This window comes from Bactrocera dorsalis, chromosome 1 (genome assembly GCF_023373825.1).
Source record: "Bactrocera dorsalis isolate Fly_Bdor chromosome 1, ASM2337382v1, whole genome shotgun sequence".
NCBI classification, from domain to species: Eukaryota; Metazoa; Arthropoda; class Insecta; order Diptera; family Tephritidae; genus Bactrocera; species Bactrocera dorsalis.
The window spans coordinates 106,496,914-106,523,143 of NC_064303.1; the positions used below are offsets into that span (position 1 = coordinate 106,496,914).

A 26,230-nucleotide genomic window follows, 5' to 3' on the forward strand; every position below is an offset into this window, starting at 1 on the left:
CCATAAGTATTGAAAAACAAATTGAGTTTAATTCATGTGGACCTAACTCATTCTCAACCGAATAAGCTGACCGTATCTAGAAGGGTCAATCACCAATTAGAACGTAGAAAGCTCAGTGACCGTTGATAGTAGATAACCTCAAATCTTTGCTTACCTCATTTTCCCCGAAATGACGCCTTTTCTAAGAAGAAAACACATTTCTTTGATCTTAAGTAAGTACCGGACCTGCTCGATAGACCGCGATTTTTCAACTCTTATCGTCGTGAAGAAATAGTTTTGTGATATGCATCGTAAACTTACCGAATTTACAAAGGGTTACTCAAATTTAGGGATGATGACGGCTTTTATAAAGATACGGAAGTTTACACTCGCTACTTAGGGCCGGCCAGACATTGAGAAAATGGTTCTTAGTCTGGACAATTTCTGTCGAGAAGTAGCTGTCGGGGATGCTTTTAGAGACCCTTTATAAACCCGATAAGTGTTAGTTTTCAATTTTAACGATTACATGACGACTCCACCATTTTGGTCGGGGATGCTTTTAGTGACCCTTTATAAACCCGAGATGTGTTAGTTTTCAATTTTATCGATTACATGACGACTCCACCATTTTGGAAAGGTAGTGTGATGGTGAAATCGACATGTTTCGGACCAGGGCGCGTAGTCATGAAATAACCTTTAACATTCCTGCAATCAGTAGAACCCAGTTGCCGTTAGCTAGCCTTATTTAATGTTTGATTTATGTTTTCGGCAATTCTTCTTCTTTAATGGCGTAGACACCGCTTACGCGGTTATAGCCGAGTTAACAACAGCACGCCAGGCGTTTCTTCTTTTTGCTATTTGGTGCCGATTTGAGATTCCAATTGCAGCCAAGTCCTTCTCCAACTGAGATCTCTAACGGAGTGAAGGTCTTTCTCTTCCTCAGCTTCCCCCGGCGGGTATGCGTCGAATACTTTCAGAGCTGAAATCTTTTCATCAATACGGACGACATGACCTTGCCAGCGGATGTTGAGGCCAATGATCGATTCAGCTCTGCAGCTCGGATTATTTTCTCCAGCAGTAGATTGAAGAAGAAACCTTGTTTGGTATCGAACGGCTCGGAGAGGTCCTTCGCAATCCTGACGAAGCTTTTGATATTGCTCAACGTCAGTTTACACAGCCATATTAGTTTTGAGAGGATACCAAATTCAGATATCGCGGCATAAAGGCAGCTAACTTTCGTGCTGTCAAAACCAGCCTTAAAAATCAACGAAGAGATGGTGTGTGCCGAGCCTCTTTTCATGGGTCTTTTCCAAGAGTTAGCGCATGGTGAATATCTGGTCAGTTGTTGAGTTCCCTGATAAATTGTTTGGACCTTATCAGTGTGGCTTTAGACTGATAAGGTCCAAACAATTTATTGGTGGGCTTCCATCTTTCACACAATGCCCTCAATAGAACCTAATATGGGATGTTTAGGAGGCTTATCTCAAGGTAGTTGGCGCAGATTGTGAGGTCTCCCTTTTGTGGATTGGGCAAAGCACACTTAAATTCCAATTGTCGGGCATGCTTTTGTCCGACCATATTTTCCGAAGGAGCTGATGCATGTTCCCTATCAGTTGTTCGTCGCCGTATATATATGTATATAACTCGGTCGGCAATCCATCAGCCTCCGCCGCTTTACTGTTCTTCAAAAGTTTTTGGCAATGGCTGACTTTAAATATATTTATGTTGTTCGATTGATATTCATGCATTCATCAATATTTGCTGTTTTGTAAGAATACTTTGAATATTCATGTCTTTAATAGAAATATGTCGCCCCAACTTCGCTGCAAGGCCCGTGCCGCTTTGACAAATATGGAAATACATACGAACACAGATACCCATGTACATACTCGTAATACGAATGTTCATTATGAACGGCTTAACAGATTTCCCTTGAGAGGCACTAAGCCTTTTCACATATGAGCATGAACAACAATAATAACAATCACATGGTTGTCGTGGGGCGGCAAGGAGTGCAAAGTTTGAAGGACACTCATATTCATACATCGAGTTGTACCGACACAATACATAACTTTGATAACTTTCCGCTTTTTGTATGACATATTCTAATAAAGTCGCAAGAATTCGCTCCGAGTTAGACAACAGTTTTGGAGAATGCTGAAGAGCACTCACAAAAAGCGTGTAGAATTGAGAAAATGGAAATTCACTAGTGAATTGGCTTTCTTCTTTATAAACGGACTATTCTGTGCGCTTATATGTGTGTGTTTGTATTTTTGAAGCCTCTATGTGCGTGAGTATGTGTGCATTCTCGTGTGCTTTGGTGCTGATTACTTCTAAGCCCTGCTTTAATGAGCAAAATCGGATTTAATGCGTATAAAAAAGGTAACGCAAAATAAATAAAATGATATGGTAATACACACAGGCATTGTATAATACATATATACGAGTATATATGTATGTATGTACATATGTATGTTTGTAATTGCAAAAGTAATTGTTGACAAATTTGTTCATCAATCATAAAAGTGACCACCCTTTGTAGATAGATGCGTTTAAATTTCGTAGACAGTGTTATGAATATAAATGTATATACATATGTATGTACATATAGTATATGTTAATGTAATGTAAAACTTAGTGTTGATCCCAAAAATTCGGGTTTGTAATTTCGGGATCCCGAAATTTTATTCTGGTTAAACACACGAAAGTAATAATTTTTACTCACTTCCTTATAGTATATGTACATGTAGTGTAAAACTTCGTGTCAATCCCGAAAATTCGGGTTTATAATTTCGGGATCCCGAAATTTTTTTTTGTTTAATACACGAAAGTAATCATATTTTACTCACTTTCAATTAGTTTTGACATTTTTACCTAAACCCCATATATAATATTTCATAACTCCGAGCATGCTCTTCTTAAAGGTTGGTGATTATCGGTATTTCTTTATGCCATGAGAAATAAAGCTGTTCAGTTTTTCCAGTTCTGCTGAGGTAGAGACTTTACAATATCGTCTGGGCTTGCGTATATCGAAAGCTTACTACACTTCCCAAACCACACCAACCATTAAAGGGATTCGAACTTACTGGTTCCAAGGACTAAAGTTGAGAAACGTTCCCCTAATTCGATAACGATCTCCTTCTCGGTCGAAAAATTCGCTTGCCTCTATATTTCTGGGCCCGGTCCTTTGTCCTCGAAAAGTTCATAATAGTTTCGACTAGTAAATATAATTATTCACAAGAAACCAAAAATGTCGGATCTACAGAGGTCAGTTGAAAAATCGTAAATATAGATTCGGCAATATGTAGCTTCGTAGTCTGTCCTCTGTTCTGGCTATTGTTTAGCCTCTGGAAGGTAAAATTTTTAGTAACTCTATAAATAAGCAGTCTTCATTTAGACTGTTGTGAATATATCGGGTCGTAGTCTCTGCCTACAAAAATTTCTCTGTCCTCTGTTCTGGCTATTGTTTAGCCTCTGGAAGGTAAAATTTTTAGTAACTCTATAAATAAGCAGTCTTCATTTAGACTGTTGTGAATATATCGGGTCGTAGTCTCTGCCTACAAAAATTTCTCTTTTGGCTTTTCTCTTAAAAGTGTCAACTCTCCACGTGTGTAAGTACTGACATTTGAAACATATCTTCTATATATAAAGATCAATATTTACCGATGAAAAGGGAATTACACGAAATCTTTATGTATTTTCTGAAGTTCGGGTCAAAAAAACTCTACTTGGGAATGTTCAACTTATTAATCCTCTTGTTTTCTTGTTGGTTTCCGTAACCCAGTATTTTCAGAAAAAATGGATGATTAGTTGTTGTTCGAGGATTGTTTTAACTTCGGTACCCACCTTCGACCTTTCTGACTTGAGTGGTTAAAACCGTACCATCCGCGTGAAGCAAGACTAAAAACTTTCGAAGACGGTGAATTGGAGGCGTTGCTCGATGAGGATCCATAGCAAACGAAAGATTAAAGCGACTACTTGACCTGGGAATGATTCAGAAACCAGAAACTTGAGTTCCTTATGACCACAATACTACGATTAAATGGGAATTCCTACCCCACTCGCCATATTCCCCAAATATTGCACCATCCAATTATTATTTGTTCCGTTCGATGGTACTTGGTCTGGCTCAGAAGCAATGCCACTCACAAGACATCGAAAAACGAAATTATTCTTGGAAAGAATCACAAGATGAACGGTTTTACCGAGAACTTAGTTGCGCACTTAATAATAATTTTTTAATCCCGAAAATTTCTTCCAAGACACTAAAGGTACGCAGCTCAGCATAGTCACCCTCCAAATCCAGCACATGACATAAATGATCGCTGGTAATTACTAGGTATTCATATTCATATTTATTTGTGGTAACTGGCTGTTGCCCATTTGTCCGTCCGCGGCTATTATGTTCATTGTCATGTAATACATAATGGCTAAAAACATCAAAATAATAATTAACGGTAATATGTTAACACAAAAAACGAGAACACAGGGTTGCATTTCGCTGCTGCGTCGACAACTGACAAAAGGCATTTCCGCTTATCACTGGCAATCATCAGCTGAGAAACGGCCAAACGCACGCAGATGGGGCTAGACACACGGCTGATTTACTGATAGGTGTTTATACACGAATATCTACGCTATGTGTATGTATGTGTGTTTGCTCGCCGCTGTGGTAATGAAAATAATCTGTCATCAAAGTGAAAAGTCCAACAAAAATTCCTCATTTCGCCAACTCCATCCCCGACCCACGTCTTGACTACCATACAGGCAGTGTCGGCGTACGCTTTAAGCTCATTTATTGAGTCGTCTAAAAGCAGGGAACAGGTGGGCGTAACAAACACACACGAAAAGCAGCACGAGCAAACAACAACAATAACACAAAGTTATCTAACTCATTCCCCAAAAGCGTAAAAGATGGTAAAGACCGTTAAACAAAATTGCTGCTTAGTTTCCAAAAGCTAGCAATGGCAACAACAACAAGAGGGAGAAGTTGTTAGGCATAAATTCGCTCGCCCAACACACGACAATAAGTTAATGAATATGATTACGTATCTGTGACTTTTTCTATTAACTCAATATAAATCGTCACTTTGCTTCCGAGTGTGAGGCGATATGGCCCTGCACCATGAAACCACCGAGCAGTGTGGGTAATGTAGTGTGCGTACAGAAGTGCGACAACATTTGAGGTGGTGTGTCACACAAAAGGGTTGCTTCCGCCGTCACTATTTCTTTTGTGCAAATATACACTCGTTGATGAGTATGTAGCGTTATGTGCCCCGGGTGGACCGAAAAGTACTACGAAATTTGTTAATTTATTTTAAAACTTAAGGACTGAAATGCGATTAGAAAAATGGTTTCTATAGAAATATTAGACCTTAGATTAGATTATAACCAAGATTATAACCAATACACAGTAAAAGATTCGACTAGGAAAGAGAGTTACCACATCAACTTCGGTTAAAATATACATATGTACCTCGAATTAGACACCATTTTTTCGGACAGCCTCGAAGAGGAGAGAGTTTCTGTCACCACATCACACTCATTTTCAATATACGTACCTCGAATAAAACACCATTTTTGCTGAAAATAACAATCCTTGCTCTAGAGACTCTATTTTGCCAGTATCCGTTTGGAATACTTAATACTTTAAGAGACAAAAGCCTAGATCTTCTTATTAATATTATCCTCTAAGATACTCTAAGTTTTGTAAAACTACCAAGAGTTGAAATAACCATCGAAAAAAAGAAGTCGGGTTTGTAATAAGATGTTGCCGTTAACGTAAAACTAACCGATCCAAACAGGGTTAGATCGCCGAAATAACAGCTCTTGGTCGGATAAAATCCAGTAACATAAAAACGACTATCTTGAGAATTGGCACAGAGTCTGCCGCCTAGTACTGTCATTCAACTTTCCGAAAGAGTGTATCTAGAACCTTGAATTCTCTTATTTTGAATCATACGAACCCGCCCTCTCAACTGTATATAACAAAACATGCGATAACAGTTAGAAGCTGTTCCACTTCATTGGGTTCCAAAAAATGAGTGATTACAGTACCGAATTTCACCATAAGAACCTTCACTCAGTATGTTTCAAGCTGGAGACGACGTTCTGCTAATGGCTTGTACGTGTACACAATTCAAAAACTTGAACTCTGACTATCGATTTCTTATCAAAGTTATTATTGTGAGGATTATTGGTGTCGTTCTTGCTTTTCGCTGTTTGGCATCAATTGGATATTTAAAGTTTACTCAGGTCCTTCTCCACCTGGTATTTCCAATAAAGTCAAAGCCTTTCTCTTTCTCTTCCACTCTCGGCAGGTACTGCTACGACTGTTCGTTTGACGACTGGAGATATTCCGTCTTACCCTCGTTTTCTACCAAACCCATTTGCTTCCCTTCCTCATTTATTCTGGAGAAAACAAAACTAATGTGTGATTGTGCCTTCTCGATTCATCTCTGCAACACGAATTATTTTCTCCAGCGGTAGATTGAAGAAGTCGCTCGATAGGGAGTCACCTTGTCTGAAACCTCGTTTGGTATCGAACTGCTCTAAGGGGACCTGCACAGCCGAATTAGTTTTACGGGTATACCAACCTCAGACATAGCGTCGTAAAAGCAGCTCCTTTTCGCGCTGTCAAAAGCAGCTTCGTAATCGACGAAATGATCTTTTCACGGGTCTTTTCCAAAATTTGGCGATTGGTGAATATCTGGTCAGTTGGCCTGAAGCCAACCTGTTTGTTAACGGTGGGCTTTAACTTTAGCACAATACGCTCGGGGTCTCCCTCTTTTGTGGATTGGGCAGGGAAGTGGGTTCACCATCTCCTGGTTTTATGCTTTCACTGCCGTTCAGCTGGTTGGAGAAATTTCTCTACTTCAGCAAGCTTAAAAACCAAAAAAGAAGGTAAATTAAATATGGAAGTTTCGAACCACCCTTTCGACAAAACGAATAATTTACAGCGAACAATTCTTCCATATTGCATGCATGGATGTTGCCTTCGGTTACTATTTACGGAAATTGCATTTTATACGAAATCAGATAAAATTATTGTCCGTACGCAACTCATTTATAATGATGGCACAAACTTCGTGAGAATAAAGGAAGTAACACATAAAACCGAATTCATAGAAATCCAAAGACATTTGAAGGCAAATAATTGAATATTTTTAATGCAGATTTCATCAGCCATTTGCAGGATATAAAATAAAGACAAAGTCATCTCTGGAATTCGCTTTTTATACACTCGTGATGCAAATTTAGGACTTCATAAATAAAATCCAGCAAACGAGAGACACTTACCTACCGCCCCGCCCAACTAAGCAAGTCAATCAAGGAATTTAAGGCAGTTCAGTTTAGTTAAAGCAAAGCGACCATTGTTTGAATTGTTCGTTGCCTCGGCGTATGCTGTGATTACATTTGAGATAGAAGAAGCGAAGAAAAAATCAAATAAAATAAATGAAGAGAAAATGCGACAAAAGTGTGAATTAAACGTCTTCAATGGTCATTTACGCCTAATCCGCTTCTTTTTCCCCCACATGCACACTTCATTCAATAGACTATGCGCTGTCTCCCCACGCCATTGAGCGCTCTAAGCCGCCACACGCTGCCTCGCTGGGAAATTGAATATCCTGCTTTGCGCTTCCTTTTGGTTTAACCTTAACCTTTGCTGTTTGTGCTGCCTTAGAGCGCAAATCCGACAGGACAATAGCAGTAATTTTTGTCATTTCCTTAATAGAAATCTTATCTGCGCCGAAGTATCCCAAACAGGTGAAAGCGGGAGGACAGGAGAGGGCATAAAATTGTATGAATCGTGTTTTAGGAAAATATATTATTGGAGAAAGTATAGAGAGAAGTGAACTTAAAGCAGTGTTCATCTGAGTCTTATTGGTTCTAACACAACTATTTTTCTGCAAAAAATCACAGTGTTTAACGATTTTCTATACGAAAATTTATTTCGAAAAAAATTCAAACAATTTCGTAATGTCACAAGCCATATAATCAATAATGCCACAGTGTCGACGCCACGAACTCTTTAATGCACAATTATTCACCTCATGTCAGCACATCCACACACGGCTCCTGCGCCTCCATTTCCATGCCGAACATCATACAAATACAATAGAAAAAACGATCAATAAAACCACACACCGGCTCATCGAGAAACGGTCCGAACACCGAAGGCGTTATGCGCTCATTTTCATTGCTTCGCATACGCGGCGTCAACATATCCACCACACGTTTCGGCAGCAACGCGCTGATGCTCTCACAAATTTGCGTTTTCAGACTGCCTATATTACTACCGGCGCTCGTAGCACGCTTCAGGCTGAGCGTTCGTTTCAACCAATTCTCATCGCCACCATTCGCCGCCGCATTCATATCCATGCTGGCCGGTGTTGGGCCGAGTGTGCAGAGTGATTGCTCCGTTGCAGCCAATTTGAAATCCTTACCACCCATTTGTTGTTGCAATTGCTTGCGATGGTCACGATCCAGAAAGACGACGTAACTTTCGCCACGTCGTACACACGAACACTGCTCTTTCAAATTCGGTTCGCCAACTTCATTTTGTACTTTATTGAAATTTTTTGCACATAAAATTTTTATAATTTGATCATTGAAAACCTTTCCCATGTCTTCTATCGATTAGAATTTTTATTTTTCGACTGAATGCTTGAAGGGAAACGCTTGCGCACTAATGACTATTTTGTGTTTGTGTCGGATAAACGTAGTAGAATGGTAGGTTATGGGTTATAAAAAACGATTAGGACCTAAATTCGGCAGCAAAATCGGTATGAGGGAAAATAGAAGATCCTCCAAAAGAAGTCGCGCGATAGGGCCTTGTCTAAAGGCAGCTCCTTTTCGTGCTGTCAAAAGCAGCTTTGAAATCGACGAAGAAGAGGTGTGTGTCGAAACTCTTGTGACGGGTCTTTTCCAAGATTTGGCGCATGCTGAATATCTGGTCAGTTGTTTATTTTCCAGGCCTAAAGCCACACTGATAAAGTCCAATCAGTTCATTGACAGTAGACTTTAAACTTTCCCACAATACGCTCTATAGAACCTTATATGTATGCGATGTTGAGAAGGCTTATCCCATGATAGTTGGGGGTCTTCCTTATTGTGTTGTCCTTATTGGGTAGAGCACACTTAATTTCCAATTGTCGGGCATGCTTTCGTCCGACCATATTCTACAAAGAAGCTGATGATGATCGTTGTTGTATTTAAATAGCTCAGCCGGCAATACATCTGCACAAGTCGCAGGCTGGAGAAGTTCAGTCTTGTTCTTCAGACAGAGACTTGCTATTCGAACTTCTTCATGGTCGGGCAATGGAACATTCCCTCCGCCATCATCGACTGGGGAATCAGGTTCCCCATCTTCTGGTGTTATGCTTTCACTGCCATCCAGCTGGCTGGAGAAGTGTTTTCATCATAACTTTAATATGCTTTTTACATCCGTCACTAGATCTCCTCTGAGGGTTCTACAAGGGTATGCTCCGGTCTTGAAACCTTCTGTTAGTCGCCGCATCTTTTCGTAGAATTTTCGAGCTTACCCCTGTCGGCTAGTTTGTCATGCTCTTCGTACTTGCGCATTTCGGACTCTTTTTTTTTTGTCTACAAATGCGTCTCGCTTCCTTCTTCAACTCCCGGTATCACTCCTATCCCGCACGTGTTGTGGTCTATTATAATGTTTCGAGGTAGACAGTTCGTTTTCTCTCCAGTGCGACATTGCACCTTTTCGAAAACTAATGGTTTCGTTTGCAACTGAACGTAAGGAACCTGAAATGCCGTTTTTTATTAGCATATTACTCAGATGTCAGATGATTGCAAGACTTGAAGACCCATAGAATGAACGTATAGTATATCAAGGATCTCGAACTCGAGCTAGGCAAAATTTTAGCATGAAATTAAGTTGAAGTTTCATGAGTCCTAAGTCCTGGGTAAGTGTAAACTTATCTTACATTCGTTAGTTTGTTGTCAGTCCAAATCCTGTCAGATATAATCATATAATCTCTTACTTTAGGTCTCGAAAACCACAAAAGACACGTTTAACTTTCTTAAAAGTACAAGTACATTATTTGTATATATTTTTAGGTTTTGTTTTTAGTTTTTAACATAATAAAAAGTAGTTATAAATACCGAAACACTACATATATGGAGGAGATATAAAATCCACCGGGTCTCTCGCACTCTTTCTTTCTATCTCCCCTTTTCGCTTTCTACCTTAGTGTGAAGGCAAAATTTCGAATGGCATTATAGCGCCATTTTGCAGCACGACGAAGATGACTTGTGGCATCCGTTGCTTCTCAAACTCCGACGGATGTGTGCACACACTGGAGTTTTTGAATATCTCATAGACTTGGCAGCCGTTCTCTGTGGAATGTAGACGTGCCCACAACCACTTTGCCTTCTGGTCATCGCTTGATGGAAAGGTCAGCATTTGTTTTAACTTTCGGCAGGCCAGTGAGCACATCGAAAATGAACGTTTCAGCGGATTCATTGACTTGGGTGGTTCACAGATTTGCACATGCGATGCCAAGCTACTTTTCGACGAGCGTGCCGACGAACTGCCACAACAACAGCAGGGCTTTTTAGAGAAGGTCATCGTTTGTGCAGTGCTGGCGCGGCATTTGGGGCAAGTGCAGGTTTTGGTCACTTTCAGGCAGCTTGGTAATTTATTTTTGTCCTTGGTATCTGTAGGCGAGTTAAAAGAAGACAATTGAGTATCTAAATCTTACTTTAATCGAAAAACATACCGGAAGTTATGACCGTACTACATTTGCGACACGGTCTATGTGAATTCGGGCAAGACACTTGCGATACGGTAAGCGAAATATCGCTATTGCTCGAGTCCAGCGATGGTGTGGGTAGGTGCAGAAACTCCTGTACGCGTCGTGCGCCCATAAGATAGAGCGCACGATCGATACCCGACACAATAGTCTCGTCTGGAAATGGTCCGAAGGCGTCGCAGGCCGGCGGAGAATTCTTTTTTAATGTGCGCGCTATCAGTGGATAGGCAGGCACCGGGTCTTCTGTTGCACATAAAGCTGTGCAAAGATTCTCAAGGTTCGCTTGAGCCATATAGCGTTTAAATAAAACTGTGTCACGACGACAATACTTAAAAAATTTTGAATGTTAAAATGTTTGTATTCGTTCAGATGGTCGCAGCTGAGTAGTGGTGATTGCGGTTCCGTTCTTATATGCAGTTAAAAATTTTGGAAGATCTTAACATATTTTAATATATGTTGTGAAAATAATTTTGACGAAATTTTGTATCCCAAATGGAATGTGACATTTGACAGCAAACGAGTCGACAGAAAATAACAAAACTGGTCGAAAAAAAACAAATATGATTTTCTGTTTTAGTAGAAACCCGATTTTGTTTAACAGGGGAAAAGATTGTTGGCTACAAAGTGATTGTGATTCCATTGCAGAGTGTCGTTATGAAGCTCGGTTAACCTAAAGTCGCGTGTGTTCTTTTCTGATAGGTGAATTTGCATGACTTCACTAACGAATTTGAGACTTATACGTATCTACTATAAGTAATTGTTCTTCCCTATCGTTTCATTGATATTAAAAGTTTCCAAAACTTGTTCTTTGATTCTCAGCAGATCACACCTTCTCATCCAAAGCTTACTTTGCCTTACGTTGCCCGTATTAGTCTCTATAACTGTAGTATATATTCTCGAATCAAAGATTTTCTGAGACTCCCCAAATTTCTGTGGAATATTCGACAGGCCAGGATCTCCAACACTGACCACAAACTGTAGACGACCAATAGATTCAAATCTGAACTTCCAGTTGGCCAATCTTCTGCAGCTATGAACTCAGAAATGTTGGTTTTAAGCCAATGCAGGATGCTTTTTACCTTGTGTGCTGAAACAGAATCTTGTTGGATGGTCCAATGGTCTCCATCGAAGAGAGTATTGCTTATATGTTTTACCACGATTTCTATAAGATCCTGCTAGTAAACTTTTGCCGCAGTTTTAACGCCTTTTTTGTGGAAGTAAAGAGGTGGCTTTTGCAGGAGACTCCCCATCAATCCATTACAGCAGCTGGATGGTGCCCACGTTGGACTCTTGGTATTTTTTTTGGCGTTTTTGGAAGTTTTTGCTTAGATTTTTTCACTTCCTGAAATTTTTTTCATCTGTAAAAAGGATAACTTCATGTCGAGTCTAATTTGCTTCAAGCGCATTGTCAGAAGGCGAGCTGTTGACCGTCGCGACGGTAGCCTTTCACATGAAGATCATCTCAAATAAGTCTTAAGATTGATCCGGAAACAAACCATGTTTAGGTCCACTAGCTGTTCCAAATATTCATTTGAATATTATATATTATTATATTTTTTTCGAATTCTATACCGTTATGCTAAAAGCTTTGAACGACGAACTTTTTGACATATTTAATAGTTCGCCATTGGTGTTTGGCATCGTTTAACCGTGAGTGTCAGGTGTGAGAAGTTAATGGTTACAGAAAATGTCGTAAGGTCACACGCTCTAAAAAGCTTTCAATGAAAAGCTTACTTGCAAAACTTTTTCAGGCTTTTGGCGTAAGCTCATGCTGCAAAACTAAAAGCTTTTATAACTTTCGGAATTAAAACAAATTTTAGAGAATAAAAGACGGTATTTTCGAAAAAGCTTCTTTCGCTGGCAACACCATGCTACCAAATATTAAAACAAGCAATGACAAAATAAATAGACGGAAATGTTTTCAATTTACAAACTTTTGATAATCAATATTAAACCGAGATTTCTTCGCTTGGCAACGTAGACCTTGCTTTTCACATTATTAGTAAATGCCAAATATAAAGTAATTTGTTAAAAAAAAAATTTAGATAAAAAATAATGTTAATAGAATTGAATCTTCAAAATTTAACGCAAATCTTCTGGACCATCATCTTTGTGTTAAATTTGTATGTAGTATTGTTGTTGTATCGCATGTCAAAAATATACCGTACCGAGAGGAAAATTAAATTACTTGAGGTCGCCAACATCAAGGAGCACATCGAATTTATGCGCAGTCGTCCGGATAAGTCCACATCGTCCGCCTTTTCAGCGACGGGCAATTTCACCACACGCAGCCGCTTTTTCGAACAATTTCTAGACTCGGAACCGGCCCAGCTGCGCTCATGCATGCCCATCCGTTCCAACTTCCGTTCGAACTCTTCGACCACGGCAGTCGACGAAGATCCCGATGAGCAGCACGAACAACGCTTCATAACACAAAAGCAACATCAGAGCCATCGCACGAAACAATTGCAAATGGAGTTGCAACAAAACTATCATAAAGCACAAAAACAACGGCATCAGCAAGAACAACTGAAGACACAACAAAAGCCGAATCAAACGCGTTACCGCTGCGAGGGCAGTATAATGAGACAACAAGCCATACCACTAAGAGATACCAAAGTATTTGAAGAAGCAAACACTGAAGACGCGTCTTACAACTCCAAAGTGGACGATGAACATACACTCTATATATCGGACAGTTTCGGGCGTGTGGTGCATGAGATCCCATTTCGGGAATGTGATTATATGGATGCACTGCAAGTGGTGCTGGGTGATCAGCGTTGGAAAATCAAAAAAGCATGGAGTGAACGGCCCAATTGAGCACTGTTTTCTGTAACGAAATAAATTCTGCGTACTATATGTATGTACTTAGGATTATAGGAGCTTCTCTTCGGTTTCTTAAATTATGTTCTGTTTTGTGTGTTGCCTTTGCGAGTACTTGTCTCGGATAAGTTTCGGTAGTAATAAATGATGAAAGTTCAGTTAGTTACACGAATGCATTTAGTGAATACCTGCGATGAGAATAGGAAGTAGTTTCTGAGTTTGAGATTATGCAAAAATTATTATTATTATTACAGCGTTTGTAACACCCACAAGGAAACGCTGGAGATCCCATAAAGTAGCTGAGTCGGTTTACCCATGTCTATCGGTATATACTCAAACTACTCCCTCGGTTTTTTGAGAAATTAATCTGAAAATTTGTACATATCCTTTTTCTCTTCAAGCAGTTGTTTATTTGTCGGAATTTCGGATATCGGATCAATATAGCATATAAATGCCGTACAAATTGACCCATTAAAATAAAGTCTTTGTATAGAAAACTTTTTTATGTGAGAAACTATCTTCACGAAATTTTGGATATATTATTGTCCAAGTCAGGACTACAATTTTCAAATAATTCGATCAAATCGTATAACTATAGCATATAGCTGTCATACAAACTGACCGATAAAAATTAAGTTCTTGTATGGAAAACTTTTTTATTTGACAAGATATCTTCAGGAAATTTGGCAGAGATTATTTTCCAAGTCAGCGCTACAATCCTCTTAGAAATTGTTCAGATCGTATAACTATAGCATATAGCTGTCATACAGACTGACCGATAAAAATTAAGTCCTTGTATGGAAAACTTTTTTATTTAACAAGATATCCTCAGGAAATTTGGCAGAGATTATTTTCCAAGTCAGCGCTATAATCCTCTTAGAAATTGTTCAGATCGTATAACTATAGCATATAGCTGTCATACAAACTGACCGATAAAAATTAAGTCCTTGTATGGAAAACTTTTTTATTTGACAAGATATCTTCAGGAAATTTGGCAGAGATTATTTTCCAAGCCAACGCTATAATCTACTTAGAAATCATTCAGATCGGATAACTATAACATATAGCTGTTATACAGACTGACCGATAAAAATTAAGTCCCTGTATGAAAAACTTTTATATTTAACAAGATATCTTCTGGAAATTTGGCAGAGATTATTTTCCAAGTCAGCGCTACAATCTACTTAGAAATCATTCAGATCGGATAACTATAGCATATAGCTGTCATACAGACTGACCGATAAAAATTAAGTCCTTGTATAGAAAATTTTTTTATTTAACAAGATATCTTCTGGAAATTTGGCAGAGATTCATGATTAATTTAATTAATCTTCTAATAAATTGTTCAGAACTGATAATTATAATAACAGCTATATGCTGACCGCTTAAAATCAGTATTAAGTTCTTTTATGCTATGAAAAAATGCAACTGTGAAGGGTATAGCTTCAGCGCAGCCGAAGTCAACGTTTTTTTTGGTTTAATTATCCCTATATTTAGGTAAAGTTCCTAAGGCTACAAGTCAATTGTGTTTCATTGAAGGTGATAAAAGCAAATAACGTGCTAATTTGCTCTTATCACCCTATCACTAAATCTATTGGCTGGTATCGGTATAATCGGTGTGTTGAAGTACACTGAGAGTATTGTGAGGATTTTTTGTTGTCGATGTCATAAATTTAAATGCATTACATTAACTTTCAAAAACAAACTATGTGACCGTAGGCTAGGGTAGATTATGAAAATTATATGGGCGGATTACTAAAAGGTTGGCAATAAACTTGTAATCTACAAATACCGTTACGATAAAGTGCTACATTAAACTAAATAACTTCATGAGTACAGAGAAACCCATTATTTTCGACCAAAAAGCGCCAACTGTTTCTCTTTTAATTTAAAATTCATGCTTATTCCAACTTTTCAGTACTGAAGTAATCCAGATTTTTGAATATACATATCTCACATTCCTAGCTAATTAAAACTGGAGCGAAGCGAAAAAGTATTCTTAAGCAGCAAAAATAAAAATTATTACACCGCTTAGGATTAATTGAGCACAGTTCGGTTTAAATATGTGAAAGCTTAACGTTTTACAACTTTATTAATTTAGAATATTTGCTTTCCAATATTGTTATTTTCTGTCACTAAATACAATACAATATTTTCACAATAGATATAAATACAGCCACAACTTTGTTTACGGATATAACATATGTAGATAAAATCCCCACACATATTTGTTTACATGTTAATATAACACAAATTTATTTTATATACTTAAAAGAGTTTTTCTTGTTTGTGCATGATATGTAAATTATTAGGCTAATCGAATACTAAAATGATGTAGTAGTTGAACGAATCCGGTCGATATCAGCATATAAATTGTTAATATAAAAATACTCTCGTTATCATAACGTTCACTTGGCTCTAAAAACATATTTACAAAGCCCGTAAGCACATTAGCTAATAGGAAAAATGTTAAACCGTTTTTATTTACTGCTTCCACTAGCGTGGGTAGTACATTTGTACCCGGAGTTGATGCAGATCCTATGAATGGCGTCGTTGATGTATAAGTTTCGTCTGTTGTCTTACTGGCCCTAGTTGACCAACTGATATTTAAAACCAAATGAAATACTAACATGGAAATAAAAATCATAGTTAGCGCTATGGCTAAAATCCACAGTATATAGCCCAAATTGCAGGTGACACGCGCAATTGAAATTGTAAATATACAGCTAATTACACTCAGCCAAAGTCCAATGCTCGCTAAGCCAAACGTTCGTAATTTATTTAGCAATACTTTATAGCTCACACGACCGTCGCTAACACGTAGTGCCTTACCAATCGCAATTGATATCAAATATATAACAACGAAACCGGGTAGTGAGAAAATTCCTTCACGATTCGCTGGTACAAAAGCATCTCGGGGCATATGAGCGTCCATAACAAATTGGGATATGTACCATTGAAGACAAAATTCGTGCATGACTGCGATTGCTGTAATATACAAATTATTTTTTAATTTATATTACAAAATTTGCGCTAAAGTATTACTTACCCGCACCGGTGGCGACATGTGCCGAACCGCTCTTTACAAGACCACTAAGTGAGGAACCCAACAACTTAGTGAGCCCCAGTGTAAAGAAAGCGTTCAAGTGTTGTCCATATTCATGTACATCTTGATTATAATTTATATGTAATATAATTAGAGTACGCGAAAGACCCAAAAAGAGTAACGGCAATACAATGAACATAGCACGTTTATAGTCTGCAGGGGTCTTTGGCGGTCGCGATACGGCACCCATTGCGAAAACAAATAATCCAATGCCAATGTCCATAAGTCCAGCACCATAACGTCGTGTTTTTCGAAAATCTTTCGGAAAGCAAGTAAAATCAACTGCCAATATACAAATCGCTGTAAGCAAATTTATAATTGCACGAACTAAAGTCAAAATGTATGATCGGCCACCGCCCAAATTGTAACAATAATTTTGAGGTGTTTTTGTTTTATAATTGTGATATAATGTTACCAAAACATAAAGACCGAAAACTATGAGCACATAACCAATATACTTATTTAGCACATTTACAAATAACACTGTAGGTATTACAATTATTACAAATTCGATTATAAACTTCCCGAAAACCCCGCCAGACTTTTTCTTGTCCCACTCTTGGCCGGCAATGCGCGCAATCGCAATGAAAAATACAACCGGCATAATCGTACATAGAATGAATATTACATTGTAAAATGTTTCCCAATATGGTATTTCATATTTTTCAGTGAGTTGTTTAATTAATGTTGAATCCATATTGATTTCGTTGTGTATCATATTTAAAAAATGTTGTTTCTTCGAACAAAGGCACTGTGGTTCTGGCGCGTCAATAGCGCAGAACTCAGTGCCTGCTCTTTCGATTCGTGCCATTTTGTTTAGTGATAATAAACTGTTAGCTTACTTCGATCGATTTTCACACGAACAATTTTGTTGTTATTGTAGAACCGTATACAAACAATTCGTATTTACATGTTTTATTAAAGTTGATGATATTAAACAACAAATTTGCAATAAGAAGTAGACCGGTTCAACAGCTCAAACCTCCCATTTCCTAAATGTAAATAAATACAGCTGATGAGCAGTATGTAACAAAATAATTCGCTGATAATACAACACAGTCTGTGGTGATTTTCACAGTATCGTGGTAAAATTGTCTTTGCATTTGTAAAAATGTTATATTCATATATATTTCTTCAATTTGCTTGCTAGTTGTATTAAACGGTGAGGCATGATTGTAAAAATAATTAATATGTTAATATTGGGTTTTAATAATTAATTGAAAACTAGCCACATACATATACCAGTTCGCACACCTCACTTGTGTATAAATAATTAGGCACAGAGGGAGCATCGTTTAACAACACTGGTCAGGTATTGCCAGACACGTAGGACTCTACTGTGACCTAGGATTATATGCTCGGTAATACCAAAATTTTAAATTAACAGAATTTCGTTTTCAGTCAAATTTATGAATTTATGTCAATTTTTATTTTTTACTTTTAAATCACTTGTTTATTTTGTCTTGATCTTTATTTACAATACAATCTCCGAAGAAATTATGCCGATCGGAACCACTACAGCATACAGTTGCTATACAAACTAACCTCTAGAAATCGCGTCCTTTATGCAACTTTTTTGTTAAACGATATAAGTACATACATACCTTCAAAATCAAGTTTGAAATTGATTATTTTGTATTTGTGAAGGGTATTATAGGTTTGGTGCAACCGAAGTTAACGTTTTTTCTTGTTTAAGTCTATCTGAAAAGCACATTGCAAAGTCAAACCATACATTTGTATGTACATACATATGTACTTGTGAGAACTCATACATCCATTTAAAAGTGTCATTTAGTTTTATTAAAATTTTGAACAAAGTTAAGCATTTTGGAAATGTTCCAGTTATTGTGTATAAAATAGTGCAAATATGTCTTCCTAAAAGTATGCAAAATGCTAGAAAACCACTCAACTATGCAAAAAATGTAAGTTACTAACAAAATTATGTTAAAAATAATAATTAATCCTAAGACTAATATAATTTTAACAATTTTGTCTTTATATCAAATATTTTAGCTTATTCAGTTTAACTTTATGATAAACCAAATTAATAAAATATGCAAAATTTTTACAATTACTTAGTATACTAACATCAAAATATTTATCTTTTCGTACGAGGAAATGAAATATTTTGATTTAATATCCGATATAGTGCTAACATTTTACATACTTCCAATTTATACAAAAATTAACAATTATATATATATACGTATTTTGAAATGATGTAATAGGGAAACTATACCAGTTGCAAAAAGTAAAGAATTAAATAACATAAAGAAAGCAAATCTACTATCCAGTACCATGGGATTTGTAATAACATTGAGGCGTGCACATAAAATAGTTAATACGAAAAATAAAAATCCATTCTTATTTATTGCCTCTACAATCATAGGCAAAAGGTCTCTATAACGTGGTATATCCGAAGTTTTCAATACTGTTCCATAATATATCTCATAATAAGTGTCGTTTTTATCTAAAAACCACAATGTATTTATAACTAAATGAAAAACAACTATGGATACAAAGGTCATAGTTAGTGTCATTGCTAAAATCCATAAGACATATCCAGCATTACAGGTTATATGTGAAATGGATATTGTGAAGGCGCAGCTAAACACCAATATCCAAAGTGTCACACAAGTTATGCCAATTACTTTTACTTTGTATATAAGGTCATAGTAGGATAAAATGATATCTTGCACACGAAGACAACGACCAATGTAAACGGATATAAAGTAAAGTGCTACAAAACCGGGAAGTGATAGCAAGCCTTCACGGTTCTGACTGTACAGATTGTCACGTATATAATCTTCATCCAAAACAACATTATTGAAGAAAACTCGTAGAGCACACTGATGTAGAATCAAAAGCACTGCAAAGTAAATATTTTAATAGTACATATTTTGTTAGATTATTTTAAATACATATGTATGTATGTATGTATATTAAATCACATAACTTTCTAAACTTACCCCCTCCGACATAGAGCTGTTTAGTGCGTGACTTAAACACAGTACAGTAAAAAGCGCCAATACATTTTGTCAGTGCCAACGTAACGAATACATTCCAATGCTTGCCATATACATTTTCATCATGGCTATATATAACATATTTCGAACCGACATACTCGCCTAACCACAAAAGCAGTAGCGCCGTTAAAGTGCGTCTGATTCCATATATTTTATTCTTATTTCGCTCAACGGTCGCCATTGTAAAAACATAAAATCCCGCTAGCGCATCTTTTAAGCCAACACCTTGGCCATGCGACATTTGAAAATATTTTGGAAAACATTGAAAATCCTCGGCTAATATACAAAGCGCTGTTATCAAGTAGATTGTAGCACGATTTAATGTCAAAATGAAGGGTCGGCGACCACCCGTAATGTACCAGCGTTGTTGTGCCTTGGTTTTATAAATCCTAAACAATGCGTATATTACAGAAATAGCGAACACGATAATCACAGCATAAATATAACGATGTAGCACAATTACAAATAACACTGTAGGCGCAATAATGAATAGGAGCTCGTAGAAGTATCGCTTAAAGGAATCGGGGTGAAATATATGCGACATTTTCTGATTAAAGACTCGCGTAATCGCAAAGAAAAATATAACGGCCAGCAGGGACTCTAATATAAACCCCACGTGGTATAGTATTTCCCAAGATTCAGCATGTAATGCAGTTATATTTGGCGCGGGTGAATAGTAGTCCTCAAACGGAAGAATTTCGGCTTCCTCACTCCATACTGGAACTATAATTTCATCATCATCCCCATAGTCCATGATTTCTGCTTATTTTTTCAATCCGCTTCCTATTATACGGTGATATCTAACTGTTCCATCACATTTCTATCACATATTTATGTCTTGCTTTTCGCACTGCTTACAGAATTTAAATATGAAAACATAATGTGTAAAAAAAGCAACTACCGATTTGTAAAAACAAAAATAGTGTTACCTTAACTATAATAAATTAAAAAAATAATTTTATTATAATGATAATGAGTCGGATAAAATTTTCAGCTTAAAAAAATTAAATTACAAAAGAATATAAAAAGAATTATATTACTTTACCACTTAAATTTTATTCAAGATCACAATTACTTAACTTTGAAAATACTGCATAAATAGACCTCTACAGCTCTTCTTTCGGCTGCAAAATCTGTTCGCCCGCACTATGAGTGTTTGGATGCTTGTTATTTTGCTGCGTCTGAAATTTCTGGTACTCATTATGTGTATATACTAGATCGGCGGCTTTTGCCACAAGTCGTGTGAATTCTTTTATATCAAAACGATAATTTGTAAATTTTGCATGGGCTCCACCCTGCGGATGATGACCTTCATCTTGCGGATAGAGTAGTTCTTCACGTTCCCATGTAATGTAATTAACGCCACGCAGGCGCGCCAAATCTTTATAACAATTAGGGTCTTCACAATTATAAAGCTCGAAAATTGTAGCCCAATTCGGCAAGAAAAGCAGGTGGGTTAATCCAGCACCATGCATGCCTATAAGTATATCTGTGTTCCGCGTTATAGCCAATTGCTGACTGAAGGAGAGACCCCTGAAAATATAAATGCATAATTAGATAATGCCTTAATTAATAATGTTTATAAAAAACCTTTCAAACGAAATACGTTGCACGTGATAGCTGCTGTTCGCACCGATTTCTTCGAGCAACTGATCCTCATTTAAAACTTGCCTATACTTTGTGCGACGTGATAAGAATGTAATACGTAATTTAGTTTGTGGTCTAGGTGGACGGAAAGGTATTTGTAAGCGATGTAAAATGAATTCGGAAAAGGCACGAAATAAACCACTACCTTGACAGCCATGAATCTGAAAGAATTTTTGCCAGTTGTAGTACAAAAAAAAGAGTAAATTATAACAAACAGTATCAACTTACCAGCGGCGTATTATAAAACAAGCCAAATATCATACGTGGTAAAAGAGGCAACACCACATTCCGAAAACATACACGTTTTCCTTTAAAATCATTTAATGTCCATATTGGATTGTCGGAAAATGCCTTAAATGTCTCAGCAAATGGCGAATCGTAGGGGTATGTTTCCCAAATCAAAATGCGAGAGTCTGTATGAAACGCTAGCGGGTGTGATTGATTTACGAAAAGCGATGCGTACAAATTGAAAAAATCGCAGAAATGATGATACATATTATATGTAGCATCGATTTTCAGAATAAATGTGGGCGTATCAATGACTAAATCACACGCACCACTTGTCATTAGTGACGTGGGTAGTTCCCCGAAATTTCGCAATTCCGGCGCCCAAGACTGCAGTGCCCCCATATGGTCCAATTCGGCCTCTAAACGTGTACGATTGAACTGGCAATGTCCTAACAACTGGTGTGGTTTCAGCACATCCATATGATATCGTATTAATTCCTTTCGTTGCGCTAAGTCGCGAAAGTCAAAGAGCAAATTGCGTCCGCGACAAAAGCGCAGATATTTGCTACATTCTAGCGAGGAATCGGTGATGTAATGTGGCTCACATATAAGTGACAATTCGTTGATTTGATTTTGTATATAACCAAAATCGGCTTGATTGTAGAATGTATTCACTTGTGCAGTTTTGCTTTGCACCCAACCGTGGTGTTCGCCCGGACAAGTGGGCGTCTGAAAACGTTTATTCGCATCACAGTCAAGTTCATGACCCCAACATGCGGTTAGGGTGTCCAATGTGGATATAAATTCGTCATTTAAGCTATTCGTGGAGGCGTTACTACGAATTATGCGTAGACAATCTTCATTTTTGACACAATGTTCACGTACTTGCGGGAAGGTATTAAGGTAGCGTATTAAATGCTCTGCTGGTAAATTTGGCAGAGGTATTGGTGTATGCTGCATAGATCCGGGTGTAAAATCGGCATTTACACACGAATACGTGAGTTGACTTAGAAGCTTGAGTATTATAAGATAATTGAGATACATTTTTCACAGCTTTTTTTATATAACTTTCCTATTTAAGTACATTCGTAGAAATTGCAGCGACTTGTTTGCCACGCCAACTTTTACTATTGCTTTAAATTGTAGTTGCAGCAAAGCATTGTTTATTTAAGACGGTACATGATCCATACAGGTGAATGTCAATTCGCCAAGGTTACTGTGCATAAAAAGCCGGTTTCCTTGACCAGCTGTTGCATATAACAAATTCCCTGCTGCTGACTTCACCGCCAGCTGTTCTTTATGCTTTCTCAAAAGAATTGCACTGTGTATAGTTGAATTTTTCACTTTAAAATGCAAGTAAGCAATTTGCCACTAGGCTCTCACCATCTTTCAGCTTAGATCTTCTTGGTGTTACTGTCAATCAAACTAAACTACTGAGTGCATAGAGCATATCCGATTTAGTGGAGCTGACGAACAACATCACCTTTAACGTGAAAACAGGTTTCTTATACAATTGTTTTTATGTTTTTTTTTTTTTTGCTGTCTGTGAATTTTGCGTCGCTTTATTAGTTAAATTCGTCTAGTTGCTGAATCGTGTTTGTTTTTGTTTCTGTAGCAAACATGCATGAAGCACAAATGCGTACAATTTGTTATTGTATCGTTTGTTTACATCGAAAAAGATGAAAAACTTCGAAATCGAAAATATGCAGATAAAATTGGCGTTGCCATCCATTGCGTAAAAACGGCATTTGTCGAAAATTGGAAAATCTAACTTCACCACCAATTTGAAATAGTGTTGCAATCGAAAATTTTCGCGCAAAGAAAATAAATTTAAAATGTTACGTTGCAACATTTTTGCTAACCCGTGCAACAAAGTTCTTTTTGGAATAAAAAATAGAGTATCATTGAGCTGAAATCTTTATTAGTCTCTTCAGCTGGTAAAAAATTTAATATTTATTTGAAGTGTATTGAAAACGCTTTTATTTTGTTTTTAAATTCTTGGATTTTGCAGTCTTGGATGTATACGTAAAACACGTCAAAAAAACTATCTTTTCGCCAGACAATGAAAGGATACATTTTGACACAATTTGACAAAAACTTAAAATTTTACTATCATTCACTTAATACATAAATACTTAACGTCTAAATTAAATTCGAAAACATTTACAAATCGATAATGGTCACATTATTTATCAGATAAGAAAATAGTGCCATAATAAACATAAACACCGTTAACATACAAAAAGCTTCGTTTTCATTACGATTTAGCGGCTCCAAAAAGTTCTTTATACTACACGCTACCAAATAACCCGCTATATAACAAAGTACACCGTTCTTATTTATAATCGTCACAAACTCAGGCATTACATGTAACTCTCTAACACTATTATTTGCGTCGTTGTACTCGAGTGCCTTGAAAATAAAACTGAAAACCAGCATATGTATTAAGGTCATAGTGCAGCCGACGGCTAATATCCAGGCCACATAGCCGGTATTGCAGGTAACGCGTGATATGGAGGTGGTAAATATGCAAAGCAGTGTCAAGAGCCAGAAGGATAGGCATGCCTCAAGTATTGTTAAAAGTTTGTTCCGAAACATCTCGGCGGGTAAACGTTTAACTCGCGTACGCATTTTGTCACCAATGCCAACCGATATCAAATAAAGTGCCAGAAATCCAGGAACTGCCAGATACACCTCCTTTAGTGCGCCAATAAAATAGAACCGTTTAATTTCTGGATCCAGTATGTATTCAGCGGTGAATATTTGTAGAATGACTTCGTGAACGAACAAGATAGCTGTAAAAGACATGACAAATTAATGTTTAGTATCAATTTTTTGGAATATAATGTAATTAAATACCAATTTTTTATAATATAACATATAATAATATAGTATGGAGTTATCTCAAAATCACTAAAACAAAAAAAGTCAGCTCTAGTGCAGTTCAAATAATCAAAAGTTCTCTAATGTTTAGCACCGTATTTGCCGGGATACGATCAGTGATCGAGACAGTGGAGGGAATCGGAGAACGAGGACTCTTCTTCTCTGGTCAGAAGTACTCATAGCGGCCCGGTGATCTGCAACAATTCTTTTCAAATTTTTTCTTCAACAATTGTTGGCTGATCCTACATCCTATCCGGGCGCCAGTTTTTCGCTGTTTAAACTCTACTAACTACCTCAGAGATATACATTTCTTATCAGCAAGTTAGAAGCGATTTATATTTGTTCTTTCAGCACTGGATCAATGATCTGTAACTTACCTAAACCCAACTGTATGCGCCGCCTTTGTGACGTCACATATTCACAAATAATCGAGCCAATTATTACCACAATCGCAAATAGAAAATAGTAATTTGCATGCAATCTTATTGGATTCTTATCATTTTCTGCATTTAACAGTATGACTAGCATACGCACAAAAGAGAGAAAGAGCATCGGCAAAAAGAAACTTGGAGCAGCGGTCATTGGAGACCGTCCAACGCTAGTACGCTTAACGGTTGCCAAAGCAAATAGATACAATCCAACGTCTATATCCAAAAATCCTACGCCATACCTATAGGTTTCTCTGAAATATTCTGGTATTTCTAAGAAACGCGGTGCCCCCATACCCAATATGGCAATAACATAAACTATGGAGCGATTCAGTGCATAGGCAAATGGTCGACAACTACCCGTCACATACTGGCGTCTTGGCGATTTCGTTATGTAAGTGATCAGTAGTAATATCAACAAAACGACACTACAAATTATCGCCACAAGTCCGGATTGTTCGTGAAACTTCAACGAAATCAACAAAGTTGGTATTACGATCACCACAAACTCAATGACATATCGCACAAATCTTGAGGCACCGGCACGATCAGTAAGCAGTTGGCCAATAATTTGTGCCACTGCCGTGAGACATATCATTGGTATAATTACGTAGAACACACGAAATACATTGTATAATAAGTCCGTGCCGTGTTTAATTTTTGAATCAAAGTAATCTGCTCCAAACCACTGCTCAAAAATACTTGTGATATTCATTGTTGCTGCTGCTTCGCTCAATGATAGTTCGTTACTGGCTTAGTACATGTACATAGAACTCATTGCTTCCATCAAGTGGTACGGTTAGCATACTTAACAGTTAAGATTTATGCGTTTGGCCGAGTTTCTTCGACTATTTGTTGGTATAAGCTCTTATAATTTCTGCGTGGATAGTATGAGCTGCGAAAGAAGCGCTAGGAGTATTTGATGAGAAGATATTTGTTGTCTGCAATCGAGTTGGGACTTTGAGTGTTTGTAGTGATGCTCGAACTTATGGAATTGTAGTCATGCACATAACGAACATGTCAAGTATAAACGACCGTACATAACAGTTACTTCCTGAAGAATTTCTAATGTTTTTAATGCATTTTGTTTTTGTATTTGAGTGCTTTTTTCGTACATAGTGGCCTATGAGCCTTTGTAGCAAAAATTATGAGAGGGTTTCAGAAGTTAATTGTTCTTCCACTAAATTATTATTCAAAACTAATTTTTGGTGGTTAGAGGGTAACGATTTCCGTTCCATATTAAAAAAAAATTGCTAACATGTAAATATATTGATTTCCATATTCAGCAGCACAATAACAGAGGTGCTTTTCGTTTTCTGGAAAAACGAT

At 37.3% G+C, this 26,230-nt stretch overlaps 6 protein-coding genes across 6 annotated transcripts; 1 reads left to right on the forward strand and 5 right to left on the reverse strand.

The window, feature by feature from the left end:
• Nucleotides 1–10,015: 10,015 nt before the first annotated feature.
• On the reverse strand, nt 10,016–11,969 carry LOC105225109 (uncharacterized). The gene is made up of 2 exons (XM_011203447.4): nt 10,728–11,969; nt 10,016–10,665 (listed from the first exon to the last, which is right to left on the reverse strand). The coding sequence occupies exons 1-2, from the start codon at nt 11,050–11,052 to the stop codon at nt 10,196–10,198; spliced, it is 795 nt and encodes a 264-aa protein (XP_011201749.2). The 5' UTR covers nt 11,053–11,969; the 3' UTR covers nt 10,016–10,195.
• Nucleotides 11,970–12,441: 472 nt separating this feature from the next.
• On the forward strand, nt 12,442–14,012 carry LOC125778629 (uncharacterized). Its single transcript, XM_049457298.1, has one exon. The coding sequence runs from the start codon at nt 12,816–12,818 to the stop codon at nt 13,578–13,580; it is 765 nt and encodes a 254-aa protein (XP_049313255.1). The 5' UTR covers nt 12,442–12,815; the 3' UTR covers nt 13,581–14,012.
• Nucleotides 14,013–15,639: 1,627 nt separating this feature from the next.
• On the reverse strand, nt 15,640–17,748 carry LOC105225108 (phosphatidylinositol-glycan biosynthesis class W protein). The gene is made up of 2 exons (XM_011203446.4): nt 16,633–17,748; nt 15,640–16,571 (listed from the first exon to the last, which is right to left on the reverse strand). Exons 1-2 carry the CDS (start codon nt 17,498–17,500, stop codon nt 15,892–15,894), a joined length of 1,548 nt encoding a protein of 515 aa, XP_011201748.2. The 5' UTR covers nt 17,501–17,748; the 3' UTR covers nt 15,640–15,891.
• Nucleotides 17,749–18,429: 681 nt separating this feature from the next.
• Nucleotides 18,430–20,604, reverse strand: LOC125776238 (uncharacterized). Its single transcript, XM_049447473.1, has 2 exons — nt 19,659–20,604; nt 18,430–19,558 (listed from the first exon to the last, which is right to left on the reverse strand). Exons 1-2 carry the CDS (start codon nt 20,467–20,469, stop codon nt 18,882–18,884), a joined length of 1,488 nt encoding a protein of 495 aa, XP_049303430.1. The 5' UTR covers nt 20,470–20,604; the 3' UTR covers nt 18,430–18,881.
• A 36-nt stretch (nt 20,605–20,640) lies between these two features.
• On the reverse strand, nt 20,641–23,216 carry LOC105225106 (EGF domain-specific O-linked N-acetylglucosamine transferase). The gene is made up of 3 exons (XM_011203443.4): nt 21,591–23,216; nt 21,306–21,523; nt 20,641–21,248 (listed from the first exon to the last, which is right to left on the reverse strand). Exons 1-3 carry the CDS (start codon nt 22,632–22,634, stop codon nt 20,822–20,824), a joined length of 1,689 nt encoding a protein of 562 aa, XP_011201745.3. The 5' UTR covers nt 22,635–23,216; the 3' UTR covers nt 20,641–20,821.
• A 299-nt stretch (nt 23,217–23,515) lies between these two features.
• LOC105225105 (uncharacterized) lies at nt 23,516–26,048 on the reverse strand. The gene is made up of 2 exons (XM_011203442.3): nt 24,851–26,048; nt 23,516–24,385 (listed from the first exon to the last, which is right to left on the reverse strand). The coding sequence occupies exons 1-2, from the start codon at nt 25,614–25,616 to the stop codon at nt 23,754–23,756; spliced, it is 1,398 nt and encodes a 465-aa protein (XP_011201744.2). The 5' UTR covers nt 25,617–26,048; the 3' UTR covers nt 23,516–23,753.
• Nucleotides 26,049–26,230: the final 182 nt, after the last annotated feature.

What these genes read in the sequence shown, in the direction of transcription:
- LOC105225109 (XM_011203447.4), bottom strand. Translation starts at nt 11,052, where the DNA reads ATGGCTCAAGCGAACCTTGAGAATCTTTGCACAGCTTTATGTGCAACA. An exon ending in TAGTACGGTCATAACTTCCG is followed by an intron (nt 10,666 to 10,727) that starts GTATGTTTTTCG and finishes ACTCGCCTACAG; the next exon opens with ATACCAAGGACAAAAATAAA.
- LOC125778629 (XM_049457298.1), top strand. Translation starts at nt 12,816, where the DNA reads ATGTTAATAGAATTGAATCTTCAAAATTTAACGCAAATCTTCTGGACC.
- LOC105225108 (XM_011203446.4), bottom strand. Translation starts at nt 17,500, where the DNA reads ATGGCACGAATCGAAAGAGCAGGCACTGAGTTCTGCGCTATTGACGCG. An exon ending in ACATGTCGCCACCGGTGCGG is followed by an intron (nt 16,572 to 16,632) that starts GTAAGTAATACT and finishes TGTATATTACAG; the next exon opens with CAATCGCAGTCATGCACGAA.
- LOC125776238 (XM_049447473.1), bottom strand. Translation starts at nt 20,469, where the DNA reads ATGGACTATGGGGATGATGATGAAATTATAGTTCCAGTATGGAGTGAG. An exon ending in ACAGCTCTATGTCGGAGGGG is followed by an intron (nt 19,559 to 19,658) that starts GTAAGTTTAGAA and finishes TTTACTTTGCAG; the next exon opens with TGCTTTTGATTCTACATCAG.
- LOC105225106 (XM_011203443.4), bottom strand. Translation starts at nt 22,634, where the DNA reads ATGTATCTCAATTATCTTATAATACTCAAGCTTCTAAGTCAACTCACG. An exon ending in TGTTTTATAATACGCCGCTG is followed by an intron (nt 21,524 to 21,590) that starts GTAAGTTGATAC and finishes AAATTCTTTCAG; the next exon opens with ATTCATGGCTGTCAAGGTAG. An exon ending in CAACGTATTTCGTTTGAAAG is followed by an intron (nt 21,249 to 21,305) that starts GTTTTTTATAAA and finishes TTATATTTTCAG; the next exon opens with GGGTCTCTCCTTCAGTCAGC.
- LOC105225105 (XM_011203442.3), bottom strand. Translation starts at nt 25,616, where the DNA reads ATGAATATCACAAGTATTTTTGAGCAGTGGTTTGGAGCAGATTACTTT. An exon ending in GCGCATACAGTTGGGTTTAG is followed by an intron (nt 24,386 to 24,850) that starts GTAAGTTACAGA and finishes TGTCTTTTACAG; the next exon opens with CTATCTTGTTCGTTCACGAA.